Consider the following 25,094-nt stretch of genomic DNA (forward strand, 5'->3'; position numbering starts at 1 on the left):
GGTCAATTAATCCTAAATTCAGGAAATCTCAGCTGCAGGAATTGCATAGGGCAGTGTGCTTGACGCTCTTCTCATGACTACCATCGGGCAGGAAGTACAAAAGCCTTAGGATCCAACCTTCAGGTTCAGGAACAGTTATTACCCTACAACAAACAGGCTCCTAAACCAATGTGGATAGCTTCACATACCATTACTCTGAACTGATTCTACAAACTGCAGACTCACTTTCAAGAACTGTTTGCAACTCATGTTCTAAACATTCTTTTGCACATTGGTCGTTTGAGAGTCTTTGCTGGTTAATGTATAGTTGTACATAAATTCTATTGTATTTATTTTATCCCATAATGTCTGCAAGAAAATGAATCTCAAAGTGGGCTATAGTAACATACACGCATTTAGAAAATAAATCTACTTTATTCAAGGAAAAGTAGCATACAGCTCAGTAATTGATCCATTGCCTTTTTAAAGTTCAAAGAAAATTTATTATTTACTTTGTAAATTTATTCACCTTAAAATTATGACCTCTCATATTAGCCATTTTCATCCTGGGAAAATGGCACTGGCTGTATATTCTATCAATCTTTAACATCTTACACACCTCGATCACTTTTTACTTATGACTGTGAGGCTAAATACAACTCTAATATCATATTTAAATTTGCTAATGACACCATTGTTGCTTGCCGAATCAAAAGGGGCGACGAATTAGCAGATGGAAGGAGATTGAAAATCTGGCTGAATGGTGGCACAACTTCTCACTCAAATGTCAGAAAAACCAAAGAGCTTATTGTTGACTACAGGAGGAGGAAACTGAAGTCTATGAGCTAGTCCTCATCAGGGGATATGAGGTGGAAAGGCTCAGAAACATTAAATTCATCAGCTTTATCATTTCAAAGCATCTGTCCTTCTGCTACTACCCTTCCCGTAATACCATGCGTTCTTATCTTGTTAAGCAGCTTCATGGGCAGCATCTTTTCAAATGACTTCTGCAAATCCAAATAAACAACATCTATTGACTCTTCTTTGTCTAACTTACCTGTTATTTCCTCAAAGTATTCAAAAAGATTTGTCAGGCAGGATTTGCCCTTGAAACCATGCTGACATTTGCCTCTTTTGTCATGTGTCTCCAAGTACCCCAAAAGCCATCCTTAGTAATAGACTCCAACACCTTCCCAACCACTTAAGTCAGGCTAATTGCCTATAATTTCCTTTCTTCTGTCTATCTTCTTAAAGAGTAGAGTGACATATGTAATTTTCCAGTCCTCAGGAACCACTCCAAAATCTAGAGATTCTTGTAAGCGCATAACTAATGCCTCCACAATCTCTTCAACTACCTCGTTCAGAACCCTGGGATATCGTCCATCTAGTCCAGGTGATTGATCTAACTTCAGACTTTTCAACTTTCCAAGCACCTTTTTCCTTAGTAAAAGCAATCCTGCCCTAACAATCTCACATTTCTTGCATTCTGCTAGTGACTTCTAACGCGAAGACTACTGCAAAATACTTGTTCAATTTGTCCACCATTTTTTGTCCCCTATTAATATTGCTCTAGTGTCATTTTTCAGCAGTCCAATATACATTCTCACATCTCTTTTACTCTTTGTATACAAGTAATCTGAAAAAAACTTTTTGTATCTTACTTTACATTATTGACTAGCATTTTATCTTCTCTGTTTATGGCTTTTTTAGTTGCCGTCTTTTTTTTTAAATATAAAGCTTTCCAATCCTCTACCTTCCTACTAATTCTTGCAATATATGCCCTCTTGCTTTTATGCTATTTTTGACTTCCCTTGTCAGCCACGGTTGCCTCATGCTCCTTTTAGAATACATCTTCATCTTTGGGATGTATAATTTCTGCACCTTCCGAATTTCCCCCAGAAACATCTGCCATTGCTGTTCTGCTGTCATCCTTGGCAGTATCTGCTTCCAATCAACTTTGGCCAGCTCCTCTCTCATGCTTCTGTAATTCCCTTTACTCCAATGCAATACCGATACATTTGATTTTAGCTTCTCCTTCTCAAACTGCAAGGTGAATTCTATCATATTATGATCACTGCCTCTGAAAGATTCCTTTACCTTAAGCTCCCTAATCAAATTTGGGTCATTACCCAACACCCAACCTAGAACTGTCTTTCCCCTAGTGGGCTCAACCACAAGATGCTCTAAAAAGCCACCTTATAGGCATTCTACAAATTCCATCTCTTGCAAACCTGATTTAGCAGCACCAACCTGATTTACTTGCAAATCTACTTTCCTATTGAAATCCCCAATGATTATTGCAACATTGCCTTTTTATACAGCATTCCTTTTCTATTTGTCATTGTAAGTTGTAGCTGACATCCTGGCTACTGTTCGGAGGCCTGTACGTAACTCCCATCACGGCCATTTAACCCTTAGTTTCTTAACTCTACCCTCAAGGATTCGATATCTTCCAATCCTGCGTCACCTCCTTCTAAGGATTTGATTTCAGTCCCCCCCCAAACAGAGCCACTCCACCCCTCTATCTGCCTATCCATTCAATACATTGTGTATCCTTGGATGTTGAACCCCCCCAACTATGAACTTTCAGACACCACTCAGAAATATCAACATCATACCTGTCAGTCTCTAATTGTGGTACAAGACCATCTACCTTATTCCGTATACTGCATGCATTCAAATATAATACCTTCAGTACTGTATTCATCACACTTTTTGATATTGGCCCCCGTTACACTTTAACTCATCCCACTAACTGCTATTTTGCCATATCATCTGCCTGTCCTTCCTCACTGAATCTAGTTGTACACCAACTGCCCAATCCTTAGCCCTATCACTCTGGTTCTTAGCCCCCAGCCAAATTAGTCTGAGCCCTTCCCAACAGCTCTAGAAAACCTGCCCACAAGTGTACTGGTCCCCCTCGGGTTCAGGTGTAACCTATCCTTTTTGTACAGGTCATAACTTCCCCAGAATAGATCCCAGTGATCCAGAAATCTGAAACCCTGCCCCCCACACCAATTAATCCACCAAATCATCCTAGTCTTATCCCCACTGACATGTGGCACAGCCAGCAATCCAGAGATTACTACCCTGGATTTCATGCTTTTCAGCTTTCTATCTATATTCTTTCTTCAGGACCTCCTCCTTTTTTTTTTAAATCTATGTCGTTGGTACTTTGACTTATGGTTGTTCACCTCCCCCCACCCTTTTAGAATGCTGTGGACCTGATCCGAGACGTCCCTGACCCTGGCACCTTGGAAGCAACATACCATCCAGGTGTCTCGTTCACATGTACAAAACTTGCTTTTTGCTCTTCTAAATATGGAATCCCCTATCACTACTGCACTACTCTTCTCCCTCTGCCCTTCTAAGCCACAGAGCCACACTCAGTGCCAAAGACCCAGTCGCTGTGGCTTCCACCCGGTAGTTGTCACCAAACATTATCCAAAGCAGTATACTTATTACTGGGGGGAATGGCCACAGGGGTGCTCTGCACTGGCTGCCTATTCCCTTTCCCTCTCCTGACAGTCATGCAGGTACATGCCTCCTGCAACCTAGGGGTGACTACCTCCCTGTAGCTCCCACCTAGCACCTTCTCAGTTTCCCATATCAGCCAAAGGTCATCGAGCTGCAGCTCAATGCACTTCATGCAGATGTACAAATGTTTGTAGTTATCAGAGAGACTGAAGGTCTCCCAAAGTTCCCACATCTCACAGAAAGAAAATACCACTACTTCCAGACCTATTCTCAGTGCAGTAGCTAGGAAATAACATTAAAAAAAAACTTTCTAAAAACTTACTTAGAACCTCTGCCTGTGCCTATTCTCACCTAAGCCTCTTGAGCCAAAACCAGACCACTCTAATACTGCCCCACTCATACAATGGTTGCTCTGCTAACACCTCCTTTCTTTTTATTGGCCCCCTGCTAACCAAGAAGGACAATGACTATGGTATTTTTCATTTTGTTATATAGGTGATACTGGTGCTGAATGTCAAAAACAAGTGTTCAGATAATCATTTGGGTTATTGTAGATAATAATTATGGCTTTTCACTTTTTGGAGCAAATGTTTCTTATTACTCATCAGCCATACCCCAATGTTATCTATGTCTTTTCCACCCCAACAGCTCCTGAGAAGAGGTAGTGAGCAAACTTTTTGAACTGTTGCAGTCCTTATTGTGAAAAATTCTCAAAAAGACTGTTGAGTATGGAGTTCCAAGATGAAGGAACAGTGTTGTAATTTCAAGTCAAAATGCTGCACTGCCTGAAAGGGAACATACAAATGGTTGTGTATTCATTCCTTTCTGCTTTTTGAACATTGATGTTAGGATTAGAATTAGTATGTACTCTAGTAATACATTTTATCTTGACTTTGACTTGTTACTGAGCGATGACTGAGATGAGACTGTTTGTGGCAGTTAATTGTCCCATTGGATGTATTTCTGGCAATCTTCCACAATGTCAGGCAAATGCCAGTCTTTTAAATGAACTGGAACAGTTTGTCGACCGGTACAGTCAATTCTGGAGTAAAAGACTTCAATGCTACAGCTAGGATAATAACTGCTTCCATAAATTTTCCTGCATCAAATGCCATCAGCCTTTTTTTTTCCCACCCCTCAAATTGCATAGTATGAATCTAATTGGCTTCTACGATGGTTAGGTTTCAGGAGGAAAGCAAAATGGCTTCTCACACTTCTGGTTAATCATTGTTGTGGAAATTTTAGCCCTCTTTAGCATTCACATGGACCCTGACTTCATTAAGAATGGGTATACTCCTGGTGCTCACTCCTCCCATAAGTGTCTATGATCATTCACAACTAGATGTGGGAGAAACTATTGAGCTTTGATCTGAAACCCTAGTTTTTTAAAAATTTAGTTCATTTAGAGATATAGCACAGTGACCGGTCCTTCTAGCCCAATGAGCCCACGCTGCCGAATTGCACCCACGTGACCAATTAACCTACTAACCCGCACATCTTTGGACTGCGGGACGAAACTGGAGAACATGCAAACTCCCTGCAGAGCAACAGAAATGAACCTGGGTTGCTGGTTCTGTAATAGCACCAGCTGCAGCTTCATCGGGTTGACATCAGACTTGCAGCAGGTCTGTCAAGGACTGCTCTTAGCATTGCCTTCTGTTCGCTTCATTAAACCAGTGTTGAGTGTATCAGTAGAATGAATGATAAACTACATGGTTGCCAATGTTGGCCACGTTCATTTCTTCTCCTGCCACAGTGCCTCCTGAGAGCACGGTTTTCAGCTGATGGTTCTATTTTACTCATCTAAGCATGGTAATCGAGCCACACAACACGATGGAAAGTGTTTTCAGTATGAAGAGGGGATTCTGTCACCTGATGAACTGTGTGATGTGTTATTTCTACTAATGTAATCATGGGCATATGAATTATTATACATTTATCTGTTGTGTTGATGTGCTCACTGCCTGCTGTGACATTCAGCCGACTCAGTCTCCAGTGGTACTAGCAAGCCCTCTTGTCAGAAGACGGCTGCAGCTTATTTGTAGGTATGCCGGTGCTGCTCCTAGCATGCCCCTCTGCATTCTTCATTGCACTAGTGTTCACTGTAATGAGAGAGCAAAGGTTATGCCTGTCCACGTTGGTGCCAATAGTAGCAGTGTTCATTTCTTTCACTGCCACAGTGCCTCATGTGTGCCCAGCTTTTAGCTGACAGTTCTGCAATATTACTTTAATCAAGATTGTATGGCCATACAACACGATGGCGGGTGACACATTGTGGCTTGGTGAAAACTTTGGAACTCCTTACCCAAAAGGAACTGCGGGAGGGCCCTCACCACAAGATCTGATTTACTGCTGTTCAAGGTGGTAGGCTGCATCCATGTTCTTAGGGGCAATTGGGAATGGTTAATAAAAGTTTTGCAGTGATGCTACTCCTCAGGAATGAATAGGCCCTACAGTACTGTAGCGATTAAACATAGAAACATAGAACATAGAAAATAGGTGCAGGAGTAGGCCATTCGGCCCTTTGAGCCTGCACCGCCATTTATTATGATCATGGCTGATCATCCAACTCAGAACCCTGTACCTGCCTTCCCTCCATACCCCCTGATCCCCGTAGCCACAAGGGCCATATCTAACTCCCTCTTAAATATAGCCAGTGAACTGGCCTCAACTGTTTCCTGTGGCAGAGAATTCCACAGGTTCACCACTCTCTGTGTGAAGAAGTTTTTCCTAATCTCAGTCCTAAAAGGCTTCCCCTTTATCCTCAAACTGTGACCCCTCGTTCTGGACTTCTCCAACATCGGGAACAATCTTCCTGCATCTAGCCTGTCCAATCTCTTTAGGATTTTATATGTTTCAATCAGATCCCCTCTCAATCTTCTAAATTCCAACGAGTACAAGCCTAGTTCATCCAGTCTTTCTTCATATGAAAGTCCTGCCATCCCAGGAATCAATCTGGTGAACCTTCTTTGTACTCCCTCTATGGCAAGGATGTCTTTCCTCAGATTAGGGGACCAAAACTGCACACAATACTCCAGGTGTGCTCTCACCAAGGCCTGGTACAACTGCAGTAGTACCTCCCTGCTCCTGTACTCGAATCCTCTCGCTATAAGTGCCAGCATACCATTCGCCTTTTTCACCGTCTGCTGTACCTGCATGCCCACTTTCAATGACTGGTGTATAATGACACCCAGGTCTCGTTGCACCTCCCTTTTAACTAATCGGCCACCATTCAGATAATAATCTGTTTTCCTATTTTTGCCACCAAAGTGGATAACTTCACATTTATCCACATTAAATTGCATCTGCCATGAATTTGCCCACTCACCCAACCTATCCAAGTCACCCTGCATCCTCTTAGCATCCTCCTCACAGCTAACACTGCCACCCAGCTTCGTGTCATCCGCAAACTTGGAGATGCTGCATTTAATTCCCTCATCCAAGTCATTAATATATATTGTAAACAACTGGGGTCCCAGCACTGAGCCTTGCGGTACCCCACTAGTCACTGCCTGCCATTCTGAAAAGGTCCCGTTTATTCCCACTCTTTGCTTCCTGTCTGCTAACCAATTCTCTATCCACATCAATACCTTACCCCCAATACTGTGTGCTTTAAGTTTGCACACTAATCTCCTGTGTGGGACCTTGTCAAAAGCCTTTTGAAAATCCAAATATACCACATCCACTGGTTCTCCCCTATCCACTCTACTAGTTACATCCTCAAAAAATTCTATGAGATTTGTCAGACATGATTTTCCTTTCACAAATCCATGCTGACTTTGTCCGATGATTTCACCGCTTTCCAAATGTGCTGTTATCACATCTTTGATAACTGACTCCAGCAGTTTCCCCACCACCGATGTTAGGCTAACCGGTCTATAATTCCCTGGTTTCTCTCTCCCTCCTTTTTTAAAAAGTGGGGTTACATTAGCCACCCTCCAATCCTTAGGAACTAGTCCAGAATCTAACGAGTTTTGAAAGCAACGTTATTATAGCTCAGGGCATCAGAGTTCGGAATTCAACTTGAATGCTGTCTGTAATGAGTTTGGAGGTCCTCCCCGTGAGCTCGCAAGTTTCTTCAGATGTTCTAGTTTTCTCCTGCATTCAAAAGACATACCTGCTGTTGGGTTAATTTGGTCATTGTAAATTGTCCTGTGATTAAGTTAGGGTTAAATAGGGGTTGCTGGGCGGTGTGGCTTGTTGGGCCAGAAGGGCCTGTTCCACACTGTATCCCTAAATAAAATGAAACACATCCATAACATTAACACAAATCAACTGGGTGGAAAATATAACTTACTGCACTGATGTGATTCAATGTAAATATATACATGCAACACTGAAACAAACAGCGGTTTGTTTCATGTACACTACCAAATTAAAATAAACCTGTGGAGGGTCATGTGTGGAGGAAAGTGTAGTACAAAATATCCATTTTCTAGTGCAATGCTGAATGTATAGATAGCATCTTCTTCAGGCAGGCAAAAGCCAAGAACAGTAATTGGACTATAGGATACTAATGTTCTGAAAGAACTATGTTAGATTCAAAAATTAACTGATTCAATCAACTTCATTGCAGTGAACTGTACAACAGGAAACAAAATATTTTTGTCACTATTCTTAAAGATTTGAACAACCAGGGGTGCAGATGGTAGCCGGAGCGCACCCAACACATCTTTTAAGAAAAAAGCCGAAATAAACAAGCTAATTAATTAGGTGCCGCCCAGAAGCCAGTCTTCATTACAGGAACTGCGGTGGAGAGGGTCAATAATTTTAAATTCTTCTGCATTAAGGATCGACGTTTCTCTCTCTGAAAAGTGTCAGAGGATCTGTCCTGGGACCAGCACGTAACTGTCATTACAAAGAAAGCATGGCAGCGTCTACACTTTATTAGAAGTTTGTGTAGATTCAACATGTCACTTCGATCCTGACAGCCCTGACTTTTCAGCCTGTCTGTGCTGGCGATTAAATTGACCAAACAATGGAACAGCTAAAGGCTCCAGCGCCCTGGAAAGAGGAGTGAACATCGTGTAGAGCAAGCGAAATCGGCAATCGCTTCTGATCTGGGCTGACATTTACGTGCCGGGCGGCACCTAATTAATTAGTTTGTTTATTTCGGCTTTTTTCTTAAAGGTGTGCTGGGTGTGCTCCGGCTACCCCTGCACCCCTGTGAACAACTGAGAATTTGTTTGAGGAACCAACAATCAGAGTTAAAAGCTAACTTGAAAACAGTTTCTTACCACTTTTGCTACATGTTGAGAGGACTGCTCTGTTCCAGTTGTTGAAATAACCGGCGGAACCCCACATTTGGAAGACGACGCTGCTATGTTATCAATCCCGAGGTCAAAACTTGACGAGGAACGCGTGGATACAACAGGGAGGTCATGTCCATTCAAACCACTACCTTTGTACTGTTCACAGTTCTTTACTGAACTAAACAAAGTGCCATTGGGTAGGCTTGTGCTGTGGAAAGTGCCAGCAAGCTTAGCAGTCTTCTGCTCACTTTCATCAGAATCCAATTTAGGAAAGGACAAAGATTTGATATTGCTGACAGATGAAGCATGTGGGAGAGATACTTTGGCAGTAAAGGGCACTTTTTCACAGCTCTCCAACTGTGGCAAATTGATGAGGCCATTTGGCTTATGAAGAGATTTGAAATCTGAGACAGCCTCCTCAGACGAGGCCTGCCCTTCTGGGCTTGGTAGTGCATCTGTGTGTCCCACAATCTGCACGTCCAGGCCATTATTCAATTGTGGAATGATCATTGGCCGTGAACTTGCTTGAACAGCGAGAATATTTTTGAGTTCTTCTTTATCATTGAGTGTTTTCAATTCCAGTTTATCAAAAGGATCCTCTTCACTTTCAAAGTCTGCAATATTGAATTTACTTGTGTAGGGGGGACTTGGATCTTTTTGCTTCACCATATTGCTGTTAGCTGGCAATGGAGTTAAAATTTTGCTGTGCCTTAAGCCGGCAAATAACGGATTAAAAGGCAGTGGAACCGTTGAAGAGTGTGATCCATCAGTGGATTGGATTTCACCTTTTCTCCCCGTGAATACCTCACTTTCAGGTGTCATGGAAGGAGCTTCCCTGTTTAAACTTGCTGCCTTTTGTGCAGCTTTAATCCGTTTTGTCTCTTCAGCCCATTTTATTGTTCGCTTCTCCAAAGAGAAATCGTACTACAAAAATAAGAGAGAAAACAGCACGATTAAAAACAGTAAATAACTTTAAAACATAGCTGACAATCCCTTTGCTAAACCAGCCAAGAAAATTACCCAGGTAAAATAAAATAATTATACAGGAAATGTGAATCAACCACTGTGAATTTTAGAAAAGTTTTTTTTCCCCCAAGACATGGAATTCCCCTTATGATAGCCTCATTGACTGGCACTCTGTTTATGGTTTAATTGCATTCAATTTCCAGCTTTAAACTCACTGTAAAGCAGTCTAACTGAGCTGGCCTATACACCCAACATGGACAAATATGACAGAAATACTCAGCAGGTCAAGCAGCAACGGGGGCGGGAGGGTGTTGGAGGTGATCATTTTTAGTAAAGACCCTCCATTAGAACTGGAACTGAGACAAAGTAAGGTCAGAATAAAGCTGACACAGAACAGAGGAGAGATGAATAGGACAAAAGAAAGTGGAAATGGGGTAGAGAATTAAAGGGAGAGGCAGGCCAAACTGAGGGAACCAGACTTGCAATTTTTTTGACCTACAATTTATAGTCAAATCAGAATATTAACCAGGATAAATGTATAAGCTTTACAAAGTAGACGTGAATATGTTGGAGAGTTAGTGGTGTAAATGGTTTTTTAAAATTATAACAAAAATTGTTAGTTTCATGCTTTATTCTTTATTGTTCAGACATTGTACGAGATTGCAAGAGGCTGCAAAGGGTTGTAGTTCCATCACAGACACAACCCTCCCTGTTACTGCAGACATCTTCAACAGGCAATGCCTCAAGAAGAGGGCATCCACCTCCTGGAACCCTCCACACCCAGGATATGCCTTCTTCTCATTATCACCATCAGGGAGGTGGTACAGGAAGCTGAAGACCCACACTCATTGATTCAGAAATAGCTTCTTCCTATCTGCCAGCAGGTTTCTGAATAGCTCATGAACACTACTTCATTATTCTTTGCACCATTTATTTTGTAATATATAGTGTAATTTGCACCATACCACTGCTGCAAAACAACAAATTCATGACATAAACAAGAAATTCTGCAGGTGCTGGAAATCCAGAGCAACACACATAAAATACTGGAGGAACTCAGAATTTTCCAGTGGTCCAATATTCTGGTATTCTCTGATATTTTTGGCTAGCTTACCTTAATATTTCATCTTTTCTCTCCTGATGGGTTTTTTAAGTTGCATCTATTGCTTTAAAAAGCTTCCCAATCCTCTAATTTCCCACTAATTTTTACTATACTATAAGACCTCTCTTTTGCTTTTATGCTGTCTTGTCACCCACGATGGACTCACCCTGCCTTTAGTGTACTACTTCAGCTTTGGGATGCATCTGTCTCATGCCTTCTGAAGTTTTCCCAGAAACTCCACCCATTGCTGTCTGCCATCACGCCTGCTAATATTCCCTTCCAATCAACTTTGACTTGCTCCTCTCTCATGCCTGTTATTCCCTTTACTCCAATGTAATACTGACACATTTGACTTTATCTTCTCCCTCTCAAAGTGCAGGGTGAATTCTATCATATTATGATCACCGCCTCCCAAGGGTTCCTTTACCTTAAAGCTCCTAAATCAAATTCAGTTCATAACACAACACCAAGTCCAGAATTGCCTCTCCCTGAGTGGGCTCATCCACAAGCTGCTCTAAAAAAGGCTGATTTTCCCAATCCACATGCATATTTAAATCCCCCATGACTATTGCTCTCATTACATGCCTTTTCTATTTCCTGTTGAAATTTATATCTCACATCCTGGCTATTGTTTGGGTCTCATGCATAACTCCCCTCAATATCTTTTTACCCCAGCAGTTTCTTAATTCTACCCACAAGGATTCTATATCTTACAGTCCTAAGCCACCTCTTTCAAAGGGTATGATTTAATTTTACCAAAAGAACCACCTCAACCCTCTGCCTACCTTCCTGTCCTTTCAATACAAGCTCCCAACTATGATCCTCTTTCTGTCACTTCTCAGTGATGTCCATAATGTCATACCTGCCAATCTCTAACTGCAATACAAGATCATCTACTGCATTCCGTATATTGTGAGCATTCAAAAATAACACATTCAGACCTGTATTCGTTATGTCAGAAAATAAATACTTCTGGGGATTTCTGTCATGAAACATTTTCAACTTTCAGGATGAATTTATCTAAAATCACTTCCTCAATACATATAGGTTCAAAACTAGCTTCCAAACCTCCAGTTCTGGTAACAAATTTGCCCATACTTAGCAGCATGCAAACAGAAATGAAGTTAAATAGTATCTTCTTTGCTAAGAATCTCAACAATTTTATCTTTCCGGTATACCAGATTCAGATTTATTTATCACATGTACATTGAAACAATCAGTGAAATGTGCCACTTGTATTAACAATCAACACACTCAAGGACATGCTGGGAGCAGCCTGCAAGTGTTGCTACATATTCTGGCACCAACAGAGCATGATCAGAATGTTCAATAGTAACATACAAGCTGCAGCAACAACAACAACAACAACAAAAAAAAAAGACAACAGAGGCAAAAGAAGCTTCTTTCCCACCCTTCCACACAAACAGGCCACCTCTGGATCTCCAGTCCTTGGTACCAGACTCTCAGATGTTAGGCTGCCAACTGCCAGTCCATGGACCAGACTGATAGACTTGACAGTCAGGCTCCTTCCTCTGGACTCACCACGTTCTGGACTTCAACCTTCAGCTTTACCCTCTCGACTTCACTGATCTCTGGGTATCGACTCGCTAATCACAGGTTTGACCTTTGGTCTTTGACCTCAGGAGTTGCTGATCATGGGTTTGACTTTCGGGCCTTGACTTCTGGACTTGCACAGACCTCTAGGAGGTCCCAATCCTCATGCCTACCACCCATACAGACCTTCGAATCAGGGCTCACTGATCTCCTCTATGCCAGCTGAGCCAACCTCTGGGATCGGAAGACCCTTGTTCAGGATTGGAAAGGAAGTGAGAAGACACCAAAATAAAATGGTTGGGGGGTGGGGGAGAGAAGTGAGATAGCTAGGTGATAGGTGAAGCCAGGTGGATAGGAAAGGTAAAAGGGCTGGAGAGGACCATAGGGGAAAGGGAAGGAGAAGGGAAGCTAGGGGGAGGTGATAGGCTGGTGAGAAGAGGTAAAGGGCCAGAATAGGAAATAGAAGAAGAGGGGAGGAGGAGGGAATTTTTTTAAACCAGAAGGAGAAATCGACATTCATGACAGGAGATTGGAATGCAAGTTGCAGCCCCTCCACTCTGAGAGTTTCCTCATCTTGGCACAAAAGGCTGCCATGGACTGACATGTCAGAATGGGAATAGGAATCAAGAATTAAAATGTTTGGCTTGACCTCTGCTCCATCCACCAAACATCAACTCAGGTTTTCCTTCTGCAGATGCTGTCTGATCTTTAGATTTTTCCTCACTGCTTTTGAAAATGCACATTAATGACAGATTTCTTGTATTTCTTTTGATATTTGGTATTACTTTAAGTTATTCCATTTAGACAATAGACTTCATCACCTTACTCTGGTGTAGCAAAGCTTCATAGGACAAAAAAAAAAACACCTCTATTGGATCACTTTGTTTCGAGTGTCTTTAAAACAAAACAAAAATCAGAACAATTTTCTTCAGACAAACAAAGCTTACATTACAAACTGGAATTAAAATTACAGGAAGCACAGTAAGTAAAATATTGACCATTAGAGCCGTGACTGGTTAATCCTGTCACCTTGCTGCTTGCCAAGTGCCCTGCAAATTAAAAATTTTCAAATAGATATCTAGCTCCCACATGCAAATTATTATCTAATCTGTCAAAAACATTGAAGAATTGTACTTCTTGTATTTAATCTCACTTTACATGGGAGGCATTCAAGGCCACGTGAATGGATCAGAAAATGATCACTGAATAAACATCACAACAAATAAGAAATTATGCTGAGATAACTGTTTAGTAAGTTGTCCCAGATACCCTAAGTTTTCTGATTTAAATAGTTTCGTTTGATGCAAATTATCAAATATAGAGTCAAACAGGGAAGAATTAAATCTGCAGTAGTAGCTGTGAACAGTAGAAATATTAAACAGATTGTGTAAAAAGACAGACTTCATAGATTAATTTTTAAAATACTAAATACTACATATACTGAAATAGCTAATGATGAGGAATAATAGATTTTAAAGGTAAACTGTGACAACAGGAACAAATAAACCGCTGAACAGTGCAGTTAGAATCAGAATCAAGTTTAATATCATTGGCACAGGTTGAGAAATTTAATGTTTTGTGGTGGCAGTACAGTGCAATACATTAAAATACTATAAATTACAATAAAATACATATTAAATTAGATAAGTAGTGCAGAAAGGGGAGAAAAAGTAGTGAGGTAGTGTACATGGGTGCATTGTCCATTCAGAAATCTGATCCAGTTAAGACAGAGACTTACACATGCAAGTTTTATGCTCCTCTGCTAAACTATGCTGCAAGTCTTGTTTAGCTACAGTGAAACCCCCGAGATTAATAAAGTATGACTATGACTATACCAAAGACATTACAACTTGAGAACAGGAGAAAGTTGACATTTAGTCAACTGTACAAAAATAGACAATGAAAGAAATCTACTATTTCTACACTTAATAAGCAATATTAGTGCTGGATCTTTTAAAATAGAAAGCTGCACAAAACAATCAAATCAATACTAGTCTGAAAAAGAATGCCTTCTTTACAATATAAATATTGGTATTGTATTCAGGTCAGAAAATCAGATATATAAAACAACTTAAGATTTGTTATACTTACATGGAACTCTCCAAGTCGTGTAGAGTAGTCTGGTATACAAAGTCCAATAGGAAATCCCACTTTGGTTGGAATCTTGAATTTATCACCAATCTTAAATGTGACATCATCCAAATAACTAACACCTGCACCTGTTTAAAAAAAAATCATATGCTAATAAAGCATTCAAACTGATATTTATTCTTCCTCAAAATTGACCAGAGTATTTGTACTTGTATTTGTTTTTCTTATCATTGACGTGAGTTCATAAATTTAAGTTTCTGAAATGGAAGAACATCTTTAAATTCACCTTAATTCCATAAACACTTTGTTACACATCTCTAATTTAATTGTATTCCATTCCCACCAGCATATACATTGGTATTAATCTATCCAAATGCCTAAGAATTCAATTAGTTTCCTTTTTATCCTTTTAACCTTGTACATTGGGTAGTGGGTAGTAGTTAAAATGACAGTTTCAATTCACAACATAGTACAGCAGACTCCCACAATATGGAGGAGGCTTTCTTAGAGAACAGACTATGTCATGATTTTCTGTAATATAAAGCTACAGCTTCTGTAATGCATCAAGAGGGAGAGCTGAAAAACAATACTGGTGTTCATCTATTTACTTCCCCTCTCCCCTCCACACTAAATCCACAAGAGTGAATTTCACTCTGCACGTCAAACTTTTAGGTAGTGATTCTCAAGAGCAAACTTTCATAACACTTAGTTGTAAAGTGGGGTCATCTGTATCGCCATTTGTTTCTGTAATCTGGGATAGCACTTAGGAGAAGTTGTCTCAGGTTCCTTCATATTCAACAGGAACACAGATTGCACTGTACCTAGCATGCACCTCGCAATTACTGTGTTCTAGCCCCGCAGCTGAAAGAAGCTTCAGGAGGTGAGCAAGTCTCAAAGTCCTCAAGGCCTCACTGCTGCACTCAGTCCATGAGGCAGAGTGGGCCATAAGCAATACTGGTGTTGGTCTGTAAAAACACATCACCGCCTTGGTAAATTAAGAGTTTCTGCAGATGCTGGAAATCCAGGGCAACACACATAAAATGCTGGAGAAACTCAGGTCAGGCAGCATTTACGTTAAGGAATAAACAGGCTATGTTTCGGGCCGGGACCCTTCATCGGTCCTGATCCAGATGCTGCCTGACCGGCCGAGTTTCTCAATCATTTTGTGCGTACAGCTCTGATGGTGTTTTGACAAGGTTCATTTATTGCTTCCAAGTCACTTCATTGAGATTCTCTGAACCAATCATCAGTTTCACCCTCACCAACCCCTCCCAAGTGGTGGCTATACATTCTTGTACTCTTAGTTTTAAGTTATACTGTACATGTTACTGTAGTATTTCAGACATCCCACCCTGCAAAAACTCATTTCAGGGAGGTAGCACAATCAATTTGTGGGAGACTCCTGGAACTTCCGGGAGAAGTGAGATGTCTGCAATAAGAGTAGCTCCTTAGCAGCTAGACAGCTAGTTTAAATAATGTTAGCTATGCTAATGAACAAATGACACCTGTTAAACTCACTTCAACATGTCTTTTACAGTCTTAACCCACCATGGGCAATAGAAAAGTCACTGTTGCAAACAGTGCAGCGAGCAACACTGTCATTATTTTTGACCCCTATTAGGCAGGGGTACACTTTAGTGTAGTCTGGGATGACGTATGTTTTATATTGTCTTTTTTTTTGGAACACTCTGCCATGGCGTGCGTGCACTCTCTCTCTATCTCGTGCTCACTCTCTCGCTCAAATAAAAAAAAACGATTTCCGGGATAGTGTATATAATTTGCGGGCATCAGGGAGCCGCTATCAATATGCGGGAGACTCCCAGAACTTCTGGGAGAGGTGGGCTATCTGGTATTTTTTTGTTGCACCACTTTTGATTGAACTGCAATCTTTCCATCATTCTGCCATTTTTCCATTTGTCACATAGTGTTTCTGAGCTTCACAGGAATGCAGAATTTCACTGCACCCTGGTGTATATGACAATAAACTAATCTAAACGTTTATGAAGATCAAAGGCATTCAGAAACAGTTGAAAAATAATTAAAAATATAATTTATTATTTTTCCTTGCTGCACCTTGAGGTGTATCGGGTGGCAACCTTGCCGTTTCTTTAGCATTTTGTCTGTTTTGTTTTGAGGCACAGTTTTTAGCTCGATGTTTAATCCAGTACGGATGGAAAGTATGCAAGGAGCTGGCTGGACTTGAACCCGGGATCACTTGCCTCGAAGTCTGGTGCTGATGTCACTTCACCACTGGCCGACTAATTAACTGAGGTAAATTATTCAAGTAGAACGTCAAACTACTTGCTTTTTAAATGAACGGCAGTGAATGGAGGAATGCTACATGCACCAGATATGAAATGACTATTTTGCTGAAAGGACCTGAAGCAGTACTCCTGTTTTTCTCTCTCCAACAAAGTTGTTTCCTGTTTATATCTCATCTGCAGTTTTCTTTTAAATTTGCTTTCAGATTTGGAGTGTATGTAATCTTTCAGCTCAGACCATTACAGTGCTCCTTGGTTCAGAGGGAGAAACTGGATCTGCTGACTTCCAGCATACTTCATAGTTCCACACAGCACAGTGAGGAGCAGAAATCTACCCAAGTAGTTAGCCATCAGTTTTCTATTTACTTGCTAGCTAGTTATTACACAATCTGGGCCTTTGCTCTAATTTGCTGAATTGCCTTAAGGAATTTAATTTTATTTATAAATAAACATGTCCCATGTCACCATGCTGCTATCAGAAGCTATTTTATTTCATAATACAAGTATAATGAAGACACAGACAGTTCTATTCATTTAGCAGGATATAGGAGGAGTCTGGAGTTTTGACAGAAGGACATCTGCAATCATTGAAAATGCTAAATTTAGACTGCCATTGTAAAACTGCACTTCAGGAACAAAGCTAACTTTAACCAGTAAAGTTACTTAAGAAAATATCTTCCTTTGTTTTAAAAAGATGATTACAAAAATGGCCACGATCTTTACTCTCCTTCACTCTGATGGATTAAAACCAGCAAAGAACCAAAGTTTATCATAGTATATTTAATGAAGTAACTTTGAAACATACAGTACTGTGCAAAAGTCTTAGGTATATATAGTTTGTAAATCTGACGAGAAAAAAAGGATGCTGGGAATGGTGAGGATGGAGTGCAACAAGAGATACAGAGAAGGAGTGCCAAGAGCAGAGGGTGGCGAGGGTTCAAACCCACTCAGCTCTGAGACACCAGGCAAGGTCATTTGATTCCAAACAATTGGTTTATTGATCATTACAGAATCTCTCTGGTGCTTCCTGCTCCCTTCCTTCTCCCTTCCCCTTTTCCCAACCATGATTCCTCTCTGTCTGCCCCCTTCCAACTTTCAGTCCACCATACAGACCGATATCAGAAACAGATTTATCACTCACCTACGTGATGAAATTTCTATTTTTCTGCAGCAGCACAGTGAAATACATAACATTACCACAGTATTTGTAAAAGTCTTAGGCTCTCTAGCTATATACTGTATATGTGCCAAAGACTGCTGTACAGTAATGTACCGCTCATGTAATGTAAGCAAAATAATTTTCACCAGCACATTAAAGACAATTCGTAAGTAAAAGCAGCAAAGTGTATGCATCAGTAGTTTGTACATCTTGGCTCTCAAAGCTAATTCTGATCACAGGGATGTACATTAAAAACACATTTGATAATAAATGTACTCTTAGTCTTTAAATTCAACTAAAACGCTTGAAGAAATAAAGCTAATATCAGCTAGTCAAAAATCTTTCTGCTTTGTATTCTGCATTTCTGTGGGGGTTCTTCAAGACGATTGATTGAGAATGTTTTGGGTGCTGCGGATCACTTTCAAGGGTTCCTTAATTCAAATAGAAACTCTCCAATTGAAGTATTTCCCTAAGCCGGTCATCAAAATTGATAGACAGCAGAACATCAGGTAAAGAGCAAAGATCAGGCAACAATTAGGGAGAAAATTTGTAGCCATTTGCTCAAGTTTCGACTAATTCAGAAGAGCCAGCATATATTGTTAAGGAATAAGTGTTTTTAAATGAGGTAACAGGTACACAAAATGTAGAGTTGAATTTTCACAAGGCATTTTGCGAAGTACCACATGTCAGGAAAATTAAAGCCAGTGGGGCAAAAGTTACCACAGCAAAACTTTTTTCAATAAAACTTGCCCAGTTTCAAAAGTAAGTGCAGAGATGTGGGTTGGTTGTGCACAAATCTTCAAAGTCTCAGGCCATGTTAACAAAAGCAGTTAGAAATCAACATGTAATCATTGGCTCAAGGGCCCATAACCAAAGGCTGGAGCTTTAGGATGAGATTCACAAAAGAACCAGAGAAAACACAAAGATAAAAAAACCTTCAAACAATATGTGGTTATGGTTTAGAGTGCTCAGCAAAATAAGATGGTAGATGCTAATTGAAATGTAGCCTCTTAAAGAGAGCTGAATCAATATTTAAAAGAGGAAATATTTCAGGGATAAGAAGAGTAGATTTCTCTTCTCCTACAAAGTGGTTGATATGTGACTACATACATTTGCTTATCCTTTTCAAATTTGATTATTCCAATGCCGTAAATGACATAGAATCACATTATTTCCCTACAGGAAAGGTGGAAACAAGGTTGAAAAGAGTACAGAGGAAATGTACAAGGTTGTTACTGGGACTTGAGGACCAGAGTTATATGCAAAAATTGAAAAGGTTAGGACTTTATTCCTTGGAATGTGGAAGATTGAGGGGAGATTTGATAGAGACATACAAAGTTTTGAGGAGTATTAATAAGGTAAATGGAAGCAGACTTTTTTCACTCAGGTTGGATGGAACTACCACGAGAGATCATGGGTTAAGGGTGAAAGGTGAAAAATTTAAAGGGAACATGAGGGGAAACTTCCTCACTCAGCGGGTCAGGAGAGTGTGGAACGAGCTGCCAGCACAAGTGGTGCATGTGAGCTCAACTTCAACATTTAAGAGAAATTTGGGTAGGGGCTATAGTCCAGGTCAAAGGGACTAGGCAGTTTAAATGGTTCAGCAAGGACTAGATGGGCCAAAAGGCCTGTTTCTGTGCTGTACTTTTCTATGACCCTATGACCAAATGGAAACAAAAGTTGCACTGAAAAAAAAGAGGAACTCAAGAAAAAAATTTAAAAATAGAGAGAGGAATCATTAAATTGTGGAACTATTTATCAAAGTATATTGCTGAAGAAATTATTAACATTTATTCAGTTAGCAATAGTTTACTTAAATGCTGGGGGGGGGGGGGGGGAGAGAAAAAACTAGGCCCTGTTAAAGGCAATGCAATTAAAAACTTACCAGAGTTCTGAAAATCTGATCCTGATTTCCTAGAGGCCATTTAGAATCTGGGAAAAAAAGTAATGCTCATTAGAAACGATAGTGTGGCAAAGCAAACACACTATGCTATATACTGTGTCAAATGCAAGATTTAGTGCTTATGTTTGTACTATAATGGGTTTGTTATGATAAAGTTAAAAATTTATTGCCAATAACACGTAATTGTGCGATTTTGATCGGGTCAGACTGACTCTGCGGTCTGCAGATAATGAACAACACAGTGTTAGATTGAACTAAACTGAATACACTGGGCTCTTTCGGTGACTTTGTGGTTCAGTGTTTTATATTCTGTACTTTTTGCTTGTTTTTTTTGCTGTTTGCCAATTTTTTCCCTTTTTGAGTGTTAGGGGGTTTGATGTTTTTCTTTGATCGGGTTCCATGGTTTTCGTGGTTGTGTGAAGACAGTCAAAGCATATTTTTAAAAAAATATATTAACTTACAGGATGTGAGCGTCACCAACTAAGCCAGCATTTATTGCCCATCCCTAGTTGCCCTTGAGAAGGTGGTGATGAGCTGCCTCCTTGAACCGCTGAGTCCCTGAGGTGTAGGTACACCCACAGTGCTGTTAGGGAGGGAATTCCATGATTTTGATCCAGTGACAATGAAGGAACGATGATCAAAGAAACCCAATCAAAGAAGGTGAGGATGGTGAGTGACTTGGAGGGGGATTTCAAGGTGCTGGTGTTCCCAGGTATCTGCTGTTCTTGTCCTAGATGGTAGTGGTTGTGGGTCAGTAAGGTGCTGCCTTAGGAACTTTGTGTTGTTGCAGTGCATCTTGTAGATAGTACACACTGCTGCAACTGCTCGTCGATGGTGGAGGGACTGGATGCTTGCGGAAGGGGTATCAATCAAGTGGACTGCCTTGTACTGGATGGCGTCAAGCTTCTTGAGTGTTGATGGAGCTGAACTCATCCAGGCGAGTGGCAAGTATTCCATTACACTCCTGACTTGAGCTTTGTATGGTGGACAGGCTTTGGGGAGTCAGGAGGTGAGTTACACACCACAGGATTCCTAGTCTTTGACCTGCTCTGGTCGCCACGGTGTTTATATGGCTGGACCAGTTCAGTTTCCCGTCAATGGTAACCCTCAGGATGTTAACGGTAGGGGGATTTAGTGATGAGATGCCACTGAATGTAAAGGGACGATGGTTAGAGGCTCTCTTGTTGGAGACGGTCATTGCCTGGCACTTGTGTGGCTGAAATGTTACTTGCCACTTGTCAGCCCAAGCCTAATTGCTGTCCAGGTCCTGCTGCATTTGGGTATGTACTGCTTCACTATCTGAGGATGGTGCAGAACATAGTGCAGTCATCTGTGAATATCCCCGCTTCTGACCGTATGATGGAAGGAAGGTCACTGAGGAAGCAGCCGAAGATGGTTGGGCCTGAGACACTTCCCTGAGGAACACCTGAGGATGAGATGATTGGCCTCCAACCATCTTCCTTTGTGTCAGGTACGATTCCAACCTGAATTGTACTGGATTTGTCATGACTTTTCATCCTCGACAGATCCAAGTAGCCAGTTTGATACCGAAATACATTATGCCTGTTCTAAAGCCGCAATCCAGCCATCTTGCCAAAAAGATACGATGAACACACACTATCCTTCCTATAGTCACAGCTGCCATGTTGCCCACATTGCTGATTGACTCAGGCAATTAGCATAGAGCCAAACACTGAGCACCCTCTGCCTCTCCTCCACAGCATCCCCGCACTGCAAAATGCAGATGACCCTTGTTTGCACATGCTAGGAGGTGAACTCCAGGCCATCACTGATGCTTTTACTGAAGCATATATACGGGAGGCTGAGACTTACAATCAACGTCTGCAAGACTAAGATGTTCTGCTAATCTGCTCTGCTACACCACAACGTCTTGCAAAAATTAAGGCTCAGGCAACACCTTGGAAAACATAGACCATTTTTCACAGCTCAGGAAATATCTCTTGGTAAAGGTGGGCATCAGTGTTGTCCACCAACTTCAGCATGCCAGTCTTTGATTGAGAAGGATAAGGGAATTTGAAAATGAATTCAGAGCTGGCACAAAACTCATAGTTTAACAGGCATTGTTGGTGTTCTCCAATATATTTCTAAGACCTGGACCATCTCAAGGCACTGAAAGATATCACTACTGCTGTCTCCACAAAATCTTACAAATTTCACTCAATTAACTAGTATACCAACACCATCGGTAAGGCGCTTGTACGTTCTCCCTGTGACCGTGCGTTTGCTCTGGATGCTCCAGTTTCCTCGCCCAATCCAAAGAGGTACCAGCTTGTAGATTAATTGGTCTTTGTAAATTGTCTTGTGATCAGGCTAGTGGAAATAGGTGGTTGCTGAGTGGTGCAGCTTGCCAAGCTGGAAACACTTGTTCCACATTGTACCCAAGTAAAAAATACGTTTACAAATTCAGCGTGTAAAAGAGGAAAAATACACTGTCTACTTGCACATTTCTACCAGAGATCAACATTCAACGTAATTGCATATTGAAAGTATTTTAAACCAATTATCCTTAATATGATGTATATTTTTTTAAAAAAAAAGAAATCAGTGATGCAGTTTATTTTTGCTGCAGGCCATGTTTTGAAATGAAGCTGAAATGGCAGGATTAAAACTTCTCCTGAACTTTCGTTATCACACAAAATGGTTCTGAAAAGTTTACGAGTTAAGTAAATATTGATGTTCTTTCTAGTATTATACCCAACATATGAAAACTTAATCTTAATAATGCACGAACACAAAGTGAAACAAAAAGTGAAACAGAAAGTGAAGCATTTCATTCATATTCCCCTTAAAATTTTAGATAGAAATTGCAGATAAACAAATCAACCGAAACAAACTTTTTAGTCTAGATATCGTACAAGAGTTTCTAGATTTGTTAAAGGAAGTGAAATAAAAGTCAAATTACAGCTTAAGTTCAAAACAAAAAGCTGGAAACAGACAGCAAGCAAGAGGGTATCCATGTTTTGTATACTATAGCAGCAATATGCAGCGGAATGGCAAACTGAACTGACAACTTTCTATAGATGCACAGTGGAAAGTATCCTGACTGCTTGTATCACAGTCTGGTATGGCAACACCAATGCCTGAGATGGAAAAACCTACAAAAAGTAGTGAATACAGCCCCGTCCATCACAGGTAAAGCTCTCCTCTGCCTACTGAGCACATCTACAAGGAGTGCTTCCACAAGAAAACAGCACAAGGACCCCCACCTCCCTGATCATGCTTTCTTCTCGCTACTGCCATCGGGAAGGAGGTACAACAGCCTTATGTCCCACACCACCAAGTTTATGAACAGTTATTATATTTAATCCATCCGGCTCCTGAACCAGAGCAGATAACCACACTCACCTCAAATTTGAACTGATTCCACAACCTACAGATACACTTTCAAGGACTTTCAAGTGCTGTCCTCATTATTATTTATTTAATTTGCTCATTGGCTGTTTGTCAGTCTTTGTGTAGTACAAGACCAAGGAATTGATTGCGTACTTCAGGAAGGGTAAGTCAAGGGAACACACACAAGTCCTCATCAAGGGATCAAAAATGGAAAGGGCAAGCAGTTTCAAGCTTCTGGGTGTTAACATCTCTGAAGATCATCCTGGGCCCAACATATTGATGCAATTATAAGGAAGGCATGACATAGAAACATAGAAAATAGGTGCAGTTGTAGGCCATTCGGCCCTTCGAGCCTGCACCGCCATTTATTATGATCATGGCTGATCATCCAACAAAGAACTCTGCACCAGCCTTCCCTCCATAACCCCTGACCCCCGTAGCCACAAGGGCCATATCTAACTCCCTCTTAAATATAGCCAATGAACTGGCCTCAACTGTTTCCCGTGGCAGAGAATTCCACAGATTCACCACTCTCTGTGTGAAGAAGTTTTTCCTAATCTCAGTCCTAAAAGGCTTCCCCTTTATCCTCAAACTGTGACCCCTCGTTCTGGACTTCCCCAACATCGGGAACAATCTTCCTGCATCTAGCCTGTCCAATCCCTTTAGGATCTTATACGTTTCAATCAGATCCCCCCTCAATCTTCTAAATTCCAACGAGTACAAGCCTAGTTCATCCAGTCTTTCTTCATATGAAAGTCCTGCCATCCCAGGAATCAATCTGGTGAACCTTCTTTGTACTCCCTCTATGGCAAGGATGTCTTTCCTCAGATTAGGGGATCAAAACTGCACACAATACTCCAGGTGTGGTCTCACCAAGGCCTTGTACAACTGCAGTAGTACCTCCCTGCTCCTGTACTCGAATCTATCCTGTACAGCAGCCATATTTCATTAGAAGGTTGAGGAGAATTGGTATGTCACCAAAGACACTCGCAAATTTCTACAGGTACCATGGTGAGCATTCTAACTGGTTGCATCATTGTCTGGTATGGAATGGCTACTGCACAGGATTGGAAAAAGCTGTAGAAAGTTGTCAACTCAGCCAGCCTGATCATAGGCACTAGTGTCCCCAGCATCCGGGACACCTTCAAAAGGCGATGTCTCAAAAAGACAGCATCCATCATTAAGGACTCCATCACCCAGGACATGCTCATTTCTCATTGCTACCATCAGGGAGGAAAGTACAACTGCATGAAGATACACTCAACATTTTATGACAGCCTCTTCCCCTTCACAATCAGATTTCTGAATGGACAATGAACCTCTGTACGCCACCACACTATGTTTTTTTAAAATCTATTTCACAACATATGACTCTCATATTAAACTAATTGAGTTTTTCATTGATTCTAATGTATTTCTTTGTTCGGTAGTGTATGGTGACATATTGTACAAACTTAGTTATTTTTTTAAAAAATTGAGCCACACTGCCCAGCAATCCCCCAGTTTGATCAGTCTAATCATGGGAGAATTTACAATGACCAATTACCCTACTGTGAGAGGAAATGCATGTGGCCACAGGAAGAACAGACAGACAGCAGCGGGAATTGAACACAGATTGCTGGTACTGTAAAACGTTGTGTTAACCACTACACTACGGTTCAAGTTCACTTTGAACTTTGAATAGCTTTATGAAACTGCAATTTCTCTTTCTCTGGAAAAAAAAGGGAACATTTCAGGCATATTGCTTCACTTTCAGGAATGGTCACTTCAAAAGGAGGAAAATCAAAGGACCAGGCAAACATGACATCTGAGAGATGACTGAGAACAAAACAAAATAATTGAGAAGCAAAAATTGGATAGATAAGTAATTTTTTTTCCTAGAATGGCATGAGTGAAAATACTAGAGGGCACAGCATTAAAGCTGGAGAGAGGGGCTGGGGCAAGATTAAAGCAGATTTAAGACAAGTTTCTTTTACACAAAGACTGTCTCTGGAAT

The 25,094-nt window shown here is 40.8% G+C and overlaps 1 protein-coding gene across 4 annotated transcripts in view; it reads right to left on the minus strand.

Moving 5' to 3' along the window:
* The window catches only part of ubap1 (ubiquitin associated protein 1), a 55,185-nt gene that overhangs the window by 24,326 nt on the left and 5,765 nt on the right, over positions 1-25,094 (minus strand). For all 4 annotated transcript variants that reach the window (XM_072252313.1, XM_072252314.1, XM_072252316.1 and 1 more), the window contains 3 exons: positions 19,727-19,773; positions 14,422-14,549; positions 8,694-9,632 (listed from right to left, as the gene is read on the minus strand). In XM_072252313.1, coding sequence (XP_072108414.1) covers positions 8,694-9,632; positions 14,422-14,549; positions 19,727-19,766 — 1,107 coding nt within the window. In that variant the 5' untranslated portion in view covers positions 19,767-19,773. The remainder of the gene's footprint in view (positions 1-8,693; positions 9,633-14,421; positions 14,550-19,726; positions 19,774-25,094) is intronic.

Source organism: Mobula birostris, chromosome 3 (genome assembly GCF_030028105.1).
Source record: "Mobula birostris isolate sMobBir1 chromosome 3, sMobBir1.hap1, whole genome shotgun sequence".
Lineage (NCBI taxonomy): Eukaryota > Metazoa > Chordata > Chondrichthyes > Myliobatiformes > Myliobatidae > Mobula > Mobula birostris.